The sequence below is a fragment of the Octodon degus genome, unplaced genomic scaffold (assembly GCF_000260255.1).
Source record: "Octodon degus isolate 3935 unplaced genomic scaffold, OctDeg1.0 scaffold00034, whole genome shotgun sequence".
NCBI classification, from domain to species: Eukaryota; Metazoa; Chordata; class Mammalia; order Rodentia; family Octodontidae; genus Octodon; species Octodon degus.
Window position 1 is genome coordinate 12,986,446 of NW_004524610.1, and position 12,769 is coordinate 12,999,214.

Genomic DNA, 12,769 nt, shown 5'->3' on the forward strand with positions numbered 1-12,769 from the left:
CTTCCATGGACCTGGGTTACCCATTGGGATATCTTTTTAGATCACTGTAGCATCATGGTTTTACTGAATTAGCAAACTTTTTGAAGACTTACTATTTGAATAATCAGAATTATTTGAATAATTATTCAAGTAATAAGATTCAAGTTGTTAATATAAAATAGACCATCTAGGAAGTTAGGATTACAGAGGTTTGTGTTTTAAATTTTTGAAAGAAAAGGTCTTAAAAAGTACTTAATTGTCACCCTGCATTTAGTGAACTCTACAAAATTCAGAGTTTTATTATTTGCCTAGGGCTGCCAGAACAAATACAAATCAGTGGCCTAAGCCGGGGAAATTTGTGGTCTTACAGTTCTGGATACTACAATCCTAGAGAAATCTGGAGGCCAAGACGTGGGCTGGCTGGCTTCCGTCTAGGGACTGAGAGGAAATATTCTGGTCAGGCCTCTCCCCTCACCTTAGCCGTGGATGTCCTCTGTGCCATCCCTCTCTAGGTAGCTGTGCCTGAACTTCCCCTTTTCTTTCTGTGAATTAGGGGTCCACCCTCCGCCATTGCAATCTCACCTTAAATTGCATGTCCAATGATCCTATTTTCAAATAAGATCACATTTTAACGGGCTGTGAGCTTTAGTCATCAACACATTAGTTTGCAGGAGACAATTCAGTCCCATAATATATTGCTGTCATAGTATCTAATGGAACAGAAACAAAAGTGTGTTTTACTTTTTGTGCACAGTGGGAAAACCCCAAAGAAAGTGCTGAAAGTTACATAAAACAGAAAAAGAAAAACACCTCAGCTGTTGTGCTCAGCCTCCCAAACCAGGTGTCATCTTCTCAGTGGTCTCTCACCCTCAGAGTGCTGTACCGTAGAAGCCCAACCTAGTTCTCATCAGCAAGGCCAGATATAACTACGTAATCCTGACTTTGTAATCACTTGTAATCAGTGCAGAGTAACCTGTGCTCTTAAAGCTCTCTCACATTCTTCCACGTACAATGTGAACTGCTTTTCTTCTGTATGTGAAAACTCCATGTGGCTCTGCTGGACATAAGTGTTATCTTGTTTTCTTCCCTTGGTGGTAAAAGCCTAATTTTAAAAAATTGTTGGCATATAGCTGCTGGTTCATTCACCTGTGCTCTTTTGGCTATGTTAAGAGACATGGGTTTGCTTCTTTTCTTTCTTTTTTTTTCTTTTTTCTTTTTTTTTCCGGAACCGGGGATTGAACTCAGATCCTTGTGTTTGACAGTCAAGCGCTTATCCTACTGAGCCATCTCCCCGGCCCCATTGTTTCTTTTCTAATTTGAAAACCTACCATGATATGAAGTAGATTTGGGACATACTTGATTTTTCCATATTGTCCTTAATTCAGCACGGAATTTAGAGTCATCATAGGAAGCACAGATACTTCCCATTTTCCAGCAGACTGAGCCTTTAAACCTCAGTCCACAGGCGAGGGGGCTGTTCTAGGTAGACAGCTCCATACATCTGGAGAGTGGTAGACCCCTGAACTCTGCACGTACCTTCTTCATCGCTGTGTAGAAGCCAGCTGCGTACTGGAGCGTGGATGTTCACCGCTACACTACCTCCAGCTGATGCATGTTCTTTTGTTTCTTCCCTGTTTTAGCAAATTGACGGAGAAGCCTTTCTACTTATGACCCAAACAGACATTGTTAAAATTATGAGCATTAAGCTGGGCCCTGCTCTCAAAATCTTCAACTCTATTCTGATGTTCAAGGCTGCAGAGAAGAATTCCCACAACGAACTTTGAGGGTGGCGACCTCTCGGTCCCACCAGTTTTCTGCTTCACAGCTCATGTTTTATTCAAAGCACAAGGACGGTTAGAACTCTACATGAGAAGTCTCCAAAACTCAAAAGAGCAACACTATCGGATTATTTATATTCCTTGAGAGACAATATATGAATTCTTAAAGTACGTGAGCTTTTAACCAGGTACTGTCTAAAAACAGTCATCTTTTGGTTCTGTTCACTGAGCTAAATTTATCTTTGTAAATCTTTTTGTGGCTGGGGGGGGTGGGGGAAAGGGGGAACCTCATTAATTATTTATGGACAAAGGGGGGCAGAGTAAGAACTTTTGGCATTTTGTAAACATTGTTGAATTCTCTTTCATGTACACTGTTTCTTTTTCAATACTTTCAGAAACCTTTTTATATAATTGAATTTCAACTTAAACCAAATTAGTCAAAACCTGGCTAGATAGCCAGTGGGACTGTTACCTGTATTGTTCCTTTTGTGCCATATTTTGAATTGCAACATTATGCTAAGTATGACTTTGCCAAGTCATGATGTCGCCCAACTGCTCCTCCTCATTTGGTGGGGCTAAATAGTTGTGAAACTTCCTTTTTTTTAAATCAGTGTTTTTACTTTTGCACGCATTATGAAATGTTAAACAGATTACTTTTCACCAGCATCTTTACTATAATTACCAAAAACATGTATATAAAAGAATGGAATTGAAAAATAAAATATATCACCATAAATAAACTAGGTAGATATATGAGTGGCATCAGTCTTGCACGCCATGGTGCCCATGTGTTTACAAGAGTCCGAGGGCATTGGAGGAATGTGTGGTTACAGTTGAGGGTGCGGGAGGACTTGTGAGGGTACTGAACTGTTTGTGGGATTATTTGGAGCTTTTCTCTAGTTGTAGTGGAGGTACCTGGAGTTCTTCAGGGGTGAAGGGCCCGCTCTGCTGGTGGACACACTCATCTATAAAGCGCCATCTCCAGTCTTGCAGGGTGCCCTCCACCCACGGCTTTCTCCAGGGCTTGCTGGAAAGAGAGCACTGATTTACTGAACAGCAAGGTGTGACACATGGAGTTCTCGGGACTCACAGATGAGGACGGTGAATCCCAAAGCAATCACTCAAGATCCTGCGTTCCAGAGTAATCCCTCCTCCTTTAAAATACTTTGCCTTGATACATAACCATTCGGATGCACTTTAAATGGAAACCCTTTGACTATCTGTGAACTGATAGCTGGCAGTGTTTCTTTTATAAATATGTATTTCTAAGGGAAAAGTTATTTTGTCAGTCTTATGATGTGCTTTCTAATTGCAGGATTAGGCATTCATGGAAGGACTGTTTACAGTGAGGTTTGTAGCATGCTGTCTGAACTCCAGGCAGAGTCCTGCTGCTTTGCTGCCTGTTTCCTCCAGCATAGGACTGCCTTGGCTGGCCCTGCCGGGAGTCTGTTAGGAGCTGTGTGTACCTGGCATGCTTCAGGGTGAAGCAGGCTCAGCTACACCTGCAGTACCCCATCCATTTCTGTGCATGACTCTGCTAAAGAAGGTTTTCTTTGTTGTCCCCTTCCCTCTTTTATATTCTGTTCAGAATTTGTACATACATTCAGGTTGCATTTGTTATATCTGGTATGAATGAAATAAAATCTTCATTACAGATTCTTTTTTACATATGTATCGTTTTTCAGGAGAAGCTTCTCAGGGAGAGGTGAAATAAAAACAATAATAGAGAGGCTGGGAAGATAGCTTAAGGGCCTGAGTTCAATCCCCAGTTCCACCAAAAAAAAAAAAAAAAAAACCCAAAACACAAACAACAATAGAATCTCAAGGATAACATAAGGGCGGGGACTTAGCTCCCAGGCAGAACTCATGGCTACCATGCATGAGGCCCTTGTTTGATTCCTTACAGAACAATCTAATGTGTCTGTAAGATTTACTATTGTTTATCAAGCTATACCCCAAGAAAATGAGACAAGATTTTTGAAAAACTGTAGTTAGATCAAGTTGGGTTCATCCACCTGGGGAATATTTTCTTTCCAGTTTAAAGCATATGTGGTCATGAAAGGGCTGTTCAATCTTTCTGAAGGGACCCCTACATCCAAGCAGCATGTTGTAGGTTAGAGGCGAAGCACTGAGCATGCTTAGGGTGACAGGATTGTGTATACCTTGGGTAGAGGAAGTCTTTTTCCTACTCAACTTCTAAGATATAATCCATTTTAAAGGTTAAAACAAAAAAAAAAAAAGGAAGCCCTAATAATAAGGAAATCTCTTAAATTAGAGAGGCAGGCTGAGGATATTACAGAAGGAAAGGGTGGGGACAGTGGGCCTTCTGTCTAAAAGGTATTTTTAAATATTTTTAAACCACTGTACAAGCCAAGTGAAATCTGTCTCCAGGTTAATATTAACCCAGCCTGTCACTTGTCACTTCTAGATTCAGTGGACTAAGACCCACAGCAAATAGGGAATGCCCAGCAATACTGAATATTTACCAAGTAGCAGCACCAAGCCAGGCACCAAGGTAGATACATGACCAGAAAACATAAGGACCTAGACAGGAATCTGCGCTCAGGGTGAGCTCAGGTCTGTCGTGTTCAGGGGCCAGACCCCCCTGCAGTTTGTGCACAGCTCCGTGTGGACACCTTCCTGTGCCGCACCTAAAAGCAGCTGCCGTGGAGCCTCCCGGTGACCCAGCTCCTGGAAGGACAGGGAGCCCAGAACTGACCGACAGCACTGAAGATGCGGTGGTTAGGACAGAGCCTGGAGTTAACAAGATGCTGGAGGAGGAATGATGTGGGAAAACGAAGGGATGGCTTACGAGGAAGGAAACATTCTGTGAGACAGAAGAGAGGGAGACTGTGGGACAGGCACTGTCCTGCGCACAAAATCCCATGTGACGAGGTTCACTTCCTTTGCCTGCCTTGTGGCGGAGGGAGCCAGGGAGGAGCCGCTGTGGTCAGGCGGCGCATCTTCCTTCTCTGCTCCCTGACTAAAGGGTATGGAAAGAGGCACTGCCAGCGCGTCAGCGGTAGAACAGAATATTTCACAGGAGTTCCAGAGATGTGTACTGTAAAAGTACATCTTCAATAATCCATATTCTCTCTCCTTTAAGCTTTTCTTAGTGAATTTGATCAAACAACCCACGAAACATACATCCCAGTCTCTTTTCAGTCCCCAAACTGCCGCTCCCATTTTTGAGAACTAGGAGCACTGATATTTTCATGGCAACACTAAAGGGCACCTTAAAAACTAGTTTTTAATCATTTATCCTTCTAAAATACTGGCAAAGGGGTGAGACTGCAGTGAGCGTGAGAGCCCCAGTGTCCCTTTCCGCTGTTAACACACGTCTCGTGGGCCTTGGGCAGTAGCAGGGGGCGGCGACACCCTCCCTGAGTCTCTACAGAGGGAAGCTCCTGAACATGAATTCAGGTCACAGGCAGAACCTGTGCCTCGAAGGTCGGCTAGCGTGGAGAAGACCTCGGGATGGCATGCCCGTTAAGTGACAGTGGGAAGCCAGAATGCCTGAGGATGGGCCAGCCACGCACTCAGCGTGGGGCCAGGTGGCGAGAGTGCCATTTGTAATAGGCTCCGGTCCAGACTTTCCAAGCAGTGTTCAGAGCACACAGGCAGCCTCAGCTTCAGCGCCCTGCATCTTCCAGAAGTGGGTGTGTGAAGTTGGGCCAGGCCGTGCTCTAATCCCAGGGATTTGAAGACAGTGTCTTAGAAACGAAATCATTCTTGAAAACACAGCTTTGATCATGGAATTTCTAAGACCTCAAAATGAAGAAAGAGTTCTTAAGTATTTGTTACAGAATTTCAGAGACCTTAGAAAGTGTAAAGGTACAGTTGGAATTCAGCATCTTTGATCCAGAATGATTTGCTAATACCTACTTCTGTCCCAACCCTAAATGAAAATGATACTCATCATGCTTCTGCTGCCCTTTGATGGGTACCTTCGATGCAATATCTGGCATGGTGTTAAGTGACAGGGGCCTGAAATCCTACTTTCTTTTCCTTTTCTTTCCAAGAACAATAGGGACTACATGTGTCAAAGATGAGCGTGTCGAGGAAGTGGAGCGTTTGGGACAGCCTTCTTGGACACTCGATCTCAAAGACATGGAAGGCAGCCACGAGGGCTGCCAGGGCTGTCACACAGTCCTCCACCTTGGTGAGCTCCTCCTTGTCCAGGTATAAAGAAAATTCGCAGACGTTGACGTCAAAAGGATTTTTAACTTCCAACACAGGCGTGGACACTTGCACCTGGAAAGCAGAATGGAGTCACTGCCACGTGGCGTGTAAGATGCCGAGGAATAAAACACAGTGGCAGTAACCACAGTACCACAGTAAATGAGCTCGTGGCACTTTCGCATCTCTGTACATATGAAAAAATGGAACTCAGTGTCTACCACTACCCTTCCAAATAAATCCTATGAATATTTTATAAAATAGCAAACCAGTGTTCTTTAACACACTACTTACCCTCTCATTCACAACGGCAAAAAGGCTGGGATCATCTCCAAAAACATCTGGGAGAAGTAAACATGTGGCTGTCATCTTCATATCTGTCAAAGCAAACATGTTTATGGTCCGCATAAGAAGTTTTTAACAACATGGCGATGCTAATAGTAAAACATCTCGCTTTTGCTGCTGATGGTGGAGGTCGTGGTGATGGTGTGTCCCACCGGGCACCAGCTGGCCTTGGACAAGTGTTTCACAGCCTTTTAAAACCGGCGTCTTCTAGGAAAACTCAGAACCCCTCGTGTGTCCTCCAGGTCACAGCCAGGAGAGACAAGCATTCTGCACTCTGCCCACCAACATCATCTTGTCGTGTTTTTTCTGATTTGCATTATAAAATGCACAGGTCGCCAGATCCCCAAATACAGTTTCATATAGTGTGCATTAGTATTCAGGGCAGGTTAGGAAACTGCCAGCACTACTCTTCCCATTGGAAACGTTCTTTTTCCTTTCCACGAATTGCTACGGAAGCGTGCTTTTCCATATCCTAAATCACAGCTAACCACACTGGCCCGCACCCCCCCACACACACACGCATACTAACATTTCAACATGCCTTCATCTGTACACTGCCTCATTGCCTCCTGCAGAGCCACACTGATGGGCTTGTCCACCACCGAGAAAGCAGTCAGTACATTTTCTGAGTAGGATTCCAAAATATGCCTTGTTTTCCTATAAATATCTGTTCTTGTCAGAAGCTGGAATTCTCTGAACATCTGATTAAAAGAAAGCAATAGATCAGGTTAAAAGAAAATCTGTCTTTAATGTGAACAAGTAAGTGACTCTAGAATTACACTAAGCTTCAAAGGCCAGTTTAAAAAATACACTGGTATTTTAGTAGCATTATTGGAGAAGTAAAAACTTGAGATGGGGAGAAAAACATGAAAGACTGGAATGAATAGAAAAACATAAGTAATGGACACAGTGAAATTCTGAAAGTATGAAATTGAAACTTTGGGGAATAGTGTTTTCCACTTCCATAACAATAAAACCAGTTAAGAACTAAGTTTTAGATTCAAACTGAAGTTAACCAGGACTCCAGTCAGAGTTCTAGGACCTTACAGTTCTTCCGGCGCATACACTGTGACAGGGCCCAACAAGGAGAAAGATGAGAAAACAGTTGCATTTTAGGAAACAGCCCTTGAACAGTATGTAATCATCATGTCCTAAAAATGAAGGGGAATCTTCAAGATTGTAAATTGGCAGAGATAAAACATAAAAAATGTAGGGCCAGTGAGACAGCTCAGTGGACTAAGCACTTGCTTAGGTAAGTGCAGGGGCCAGGGTTCGATCCCTGGCACCACATACCGTGCTGGCCATGCACCCAGGTGCACTGAGCCTGTAATCCCAGCATACACACAAACCCTAAAAAAAATAAAGTTTTAAAAAATGTGAGTGCAGATTTGACTACCAAGTTGAGACAAAAATCACTTTACCTTTGTACAAGTGCCCTGTCTCAAATCCACATTTTCCTACCACTTCCTTAATTCCATCCATCAGAAAATCCCACCTGCCCCTCGCCCCCCACCCCCTCGTTGCTAGAATGGTGTCATCAAGCCATCAGTCGTGCCCATTAGCATGAGTTAACTCAGTAATTTTTTTTTCCCTAAAGCTGTAAAGCTATGTGGTCTCCACCGGGCCTCGCTGTTCCCTGGATATTTTGGTAGATCCAAAGCTGTCCAGAGATCAGGTCTGAATGCTGTCAGCAGACTGGACTCCACACTCTTGCAGAGCCAGTTGGTTCCGTTAGGCGGCACTCAGTGGGCTGCTAATGTAGCCTAATAGCTGCAGAAAATGGGCCTTAGTGGGCAGGTGGGAAACGGAGCATGGACAAGGGAAAACGTGTCCACACGTTTCACAGCCCACAGTGTAACGATCTTTCATCTATTTATTGTTTACATTGAATTTACAAAAGGGTAGAACTCACAGGTACTTTACTCTTCAAGTAAAGTCCTCCCTGTTCCAGATCCACTTGAAAACAGCCCACAGACATCATACTCTGTGGCTACTTAATTCTTCGTGGCATATTTCCTACCTGCAGGGACCCTCAGATCTGGAAAGTCTAACCCACAGGCAAGTCTCATTCAAACGTGACAGCTCTGAACATGATTTTAATAGGTTCAGAACCGATCCCAGGATCACACATGATTTAGATACCACATCCCTTTAGTCTGTGTCTGAATCATCTTGTTTTTCCTGCACATTTTTCAAAACTAGTGGCCGGTCACTCCACAGGACATCCCTCTGTCGAGGTTTGTGTGGTGTTTGCCCATGATTTGTGCATTGCAGTCAGGAGTGCTGGCCTTTCTGGTCGCTTCAGGAAGCACAAGATGGTAACACTGGGGGTGGTAACTGTTCTCACGTGGCCCAAACGGGCGCTGCTGGTCTCCACTGTAGAGCTAATCCACTTAGGCGGTGAGTGTGCTGCGGGAGGTGCTTTGGGTTTCTGTTGTGATCTTGGTCTGCATGTGGCTTTCCTCCCCTGGACTTAGCGTCCACCAGTGGCCCCTGCCTTAAGCATGCATTTCCAGCACCATTGCCGAATGGGCATTTTCTTACTCTGCCATCTCTCCATGTGTTAGTCCGCCTTCTATTCTAAGACGGAGCTTTCTCTTCTTCTACATTTACTGACTTATTTATATTTTATATCATTGCAAGTTAATACATTTCTACCTTACCCAAATGTTTTCAAATGTTTAAAAATTCAAACCTTAAATTCTTTATATAATTTTCATTGGATTATTTTTTCGCCCAGATTTGGCCAGCAAGAACTGCTTTCCTGACTCGTGTATCCTCTTGACCTATCCTATTAGTCTGGGAGCATTCTCTTCATTCCTGGCTTTACACAATATTTCCAGTTGGTCTTGTATTTTCTTATAGGTATTTGCTGCAGCTCTTGTTTCTTTTATAGAAGAATAGCATGGATAAGCTAAAATTTCAGCCCTAGATATGCTCCTTGCTATAAAGGTACTACTGCCGTGGGCTTTCTCAGGGAACAAAGCCGGGAAACACACTCTTATATACCGTGTGGGTCTTCAGAGCCAGGATGGAGTCACTGTGTCAAGCTAGTGACAAAGTTGAGCCCACAGGTTACAAAGGAGGCATCTCCTGCCCCTTTGCCTGACAGTAAGGGCCATTCCAAGAGACCTGTCAGAGCCCCGGCCTGGCACAAAGGCCACCAGGCTTCACACAGAAAGCACCTCTGTGAGTGCTTCTGTTCAAGTGCTGCTCCACCTGTGGGTTGATGCCACCTCTGAGGTTGATCCTTTGAGACAAAGATTACCATCTCAAAATCATGCAGTCCTCCTCACGCTGCCTTTAAGATGCTGCTTTTGATGTATCTTCCTTGAATACACACAGTTTACCATGTGGCCTTCCATTGCGAAGTCCTTTCCCAAATCAATGCGTTACCTTCAGCATCAAAACCGTGAGTTCATACTGATGCTTTCAGTGCCAGTCCAACACCACCTCCTCCTCCCGTGCTTCCTTCAACAAGGACCTGGCTGTCAGCATCCTCAGCCTACTCACTGAGGGTTCAACCCCCCCAGCTCCCTGCAGCCACACTCCCGGCTGTGTGTAGCCATCACAACCCCAAGCTTTGTCTCGTGGCTTCATCTCAATCCTTTTCCTTCTTGTTCCTCAGATCAGACAATTTCTATCAGTCTGTCTGCAGGGTCACAGCCCCTGTCTCTGTTTTCTCAGGGTGCTGTTACCCAGGGCTATTCTCATTCCAGTCAATGTTCTTTCCATTTCTAACTCAGTCTGGCTCATTGTTGATCTATCAGGTTTTCGGCTGAGATTCCCTGCATGACACATAGAGCCCACCGGTCCCTGTGTTCCCCACCCTCCTGATCTGGCTTTCTGACAGTGAACCTACTTCACAGCTAAGAGGCAGTGCTCTAGGGCTGGGACCAGCCTCTCCAGGCCGGTACAGACTCCAAGGCACTGTATCTCCTCAGGCAGGGCTCAAAAGCTCAGGGTCAAGGGACAGACACCACCGTTGGGAAGGTGTTAGGATACAAGTGTGTTCCTTTAAAGGATTTTTCACTTTGATCTGCATGGCAGTCATATGACTGGTTGCTCCCTCTGGTCCTGTTAGAGTGTATTTTATCAGGTTCACGCAGGACTGTAAGGTTCTGCCTCAGTCACAGAGTATCATGGTTTGTGTCTGGTTGTCCTCCCAAAGCCTCAGCGGTCACTGGGGCAGGATTCTAGAGTTTCTGATTAATTCATGATCCAATGCTGGGATTATGGGTGTGAGTGCTACACTCACCCTGGGGATGATAGCCAGAATACATTGTAGAAAAGGAGAGAGGCTTGCTAGCTGCTGAGGCCGCTGCTCCTCCCTTTGTTCTTTGCTGCCTTCTGCCACCATGAACTGCTGCCCTCTGCCATGTGCCACTCTGGCTTGAAACCAGCTAATTAGGGCCTGAAACCTCCAGTAACTATGAGCTAAATAAACTTTTCCTCCCATGATTTTGGGTGTCAGGTATTTTGTCCCAGCAATGAGAGAAAAGTAACCCAGACACAGCAAAATCAAGTTCAGGACCTGAGTCTGATGCAAAGGTGTGGACTCTGGGGTGTGAGCACAAGCCTGCTGCACTCTGGAGGTCTGAGTGCTGGACCAGAGGTCTTTATCCTTGCTGAGTTGAAGCAGAGGACAAAGGTGTGGTAGAATGGTTTCAGAGGAGACCAGGAGAGTTTGCTGATCCTGCCCCTGACACCTGCTGGGGAGGGCGGTTTACAGTTCCTCCAGCCCTGGGTGGTGGGATGAGGCCAAACCTTGTACCTGATGCTAGTCTTCTAGTGCAAGATCCACTGGGTTTCCACCCTGAGGTCAGAAGGGAGCTGGCTGCAGTCCGGGCTGCTGGCCTGCCCGCTCCACCCTGCGCCCCTTTCCAGAGCACCTTCCCCTCTGCTGCACTCTTTTGCTCCTTTGTCTCAGATAAACGTTAAGCTTTCTCTTCATTGACTGTTCCAGTCCTATCCTTTGAACAAGACAAGAAGAGCCCAGGAAGGGCTAAGTGGTCTCATCTGCAGGACCAAGTGACAGGATGACCTCAGGCAGCAGGTGGTTCCTGGCCAAGGACCCCAAGGGGCTCTGCGTCAGAACACAGCCTCCCCCTGCTCTGCGCAGGGACTGTGGCCTTTCTCTGAGCCACGACCCAGGGAAGCATCTGCCCCAGAAAGAGCAGTGCTCCTTTGTCTCAGATAAACGTTAAGCTTTCTCTTCATTGACTGTTCCAATCCTCTCCTTTGAACAAGACAAGAAGAGCCCAGGAAGGGCCTCCTGCCACTGTGAATGGCTCCTGAGCTCCGGGGCTGTGGGCGTGGGTGTTGTGGAAGGAAAGCAGCTGTTGCCAGTGGTAGTCAGTCCTGGCCCTCACCACTGCCCACCCACACCCCTGCGGTGGGCCTTCTCCCGCCTCCCTTCCAGGCCCTTAACCAATGCCAGGGCACGGGCATCCCCTGCACGTTGCCCTGTGAGCAGTACTAAAGCTCTGTGCCAGTGGGAGGATTTAGCCAGGTTGGTGGCCTCCCTGAGCCAAAGGCAAAGTCAGGTCCTTCACCAAAGTTTTACAGACCTGATCAGCTTTATCCTTATGTAGAGCACTTAAGCTTCATTGCTTCTGTTCTTTGTTATTTGGCTTTCTACTGCGCTGTTTGTTTCCATGGTGGAGGTTGGAGGTGAGACGGGATCTTGTCCCCTTGCCCTGGCCTGGCTCCTGAACACCTGGCTTCCACTGGTCTTCCTGCCACAGCCTTCTAAGAGGCTGAGTGGGATCATCCACTGCAATCCACCCAAGTGGGATCATCCAGTGATTCTTTTTTTTAAAGTTTTCTAACAAGGTGTTTTGAGGAGAGAAGGCCCATGAGTGCAGGGGTGCGGGTGGGGAGTGGTGAGGGCCAGGACTGACTACCACTGGCAACAGCTGCTTTCCTTCCACAACACCCACACCCACAGCCCCGGAGCTCAGAAGCCATTAGCAGTGGCAGGAGTGAAGGCCAGTGGGGTGGCCCGCAGCAAGGGCAACCCTCCTGTGATGGGGACTGTTGGAGGAGCTACCTAGTAAGGCAGGTGTGATGAAGCGCTGCTGCAATCTCCGCATCCAGGAAGCTGAGCAGGAGGAGGGTAGCGGAGGCCCAGTCTGGGGAATGTAGTGACCTAGTAAAGCCTTGTCAAAACTCAGAAAAAGTAATTCATAAACAAGTAAATAAATAAAGGGAAGGTCAAGTTTCCTTTCATTTTAGGAAGCAGAACAGGGTTTTAGAAGCTTCAGCTTCCCGGGACTGAGTTAGGCAGGTACATCACAGAGAAACTGAAAATGTTGAATTCTTTTGTTTAAAAACAGACAGGGCTGCGACGCAGCTCAGCAGCACAGCGCCTGCGAGCCAAGCATGAGGTAGTGCGCTTGATCTTCCTGCCTCAGCCTGCGAAGAGGCCGAGTGGGGTCAGCCAGTGCAACCCATCCAAGTGGGATTGCCCAGTGATTTTTTTTTTT

General features: G+C 46.1%; 2 protein-coding genes across 5 annotated transcripts in view; one reads left to right on the plus strand and one right to left on the minus strand.

Annotated features, from left to right (window-relative positions):
• L3mbtl3 (L3MBTL3, histone methyl-lysine binding protein) overlaps nt 1–2,298 on the plus strand; it is a 113,190-nt gene extending 110,892 nt beyond the window's left edge. For all 4 annotated transcript variants that reach the window (XM_023714280.1, XM_004630254.3, XM_023714281.1 and 1 more), the window contains one exon: nt 1,620–2,298. In XM_023714280.1, coding sequence (XP_023570048.1) covers nt 1,620–1,763 — 144 coding nt within the window. In that variant the 3' untranslated portion in view covers nt 1,764–2,298. The remainder of the gene's footprint in view (nt 1–1,619) is intronic.
• A 3,431-nt stretch (nt 2,299–5,729) lies between these two features.
• Samd3 (sterile alpha motif domain containing 3) overlaps nt 5,730–12,769 on the minus strand; it is a 59,316-nt gene continuing 52,276 nt past the window's right edge. Inside the window, exons 8-10 of the mRNA XM_004630256.3 lie at nt 6,811–6,982; nt 6,231–6,313; nt 5,730–6,011 (exon numbers count right to left, since the gene is read on the minus strand). Of these exons, the coding sequence (XP_004630313.1) occupies nt 5,730–6,011; nt 6,231–6,313; nt 6,811–6,982 (537 nt within the window). The remainder of the gene's footprint in view (nt 6,012–6,230; nt 6,314–6,810; nt 6,983–12,769) is intronic.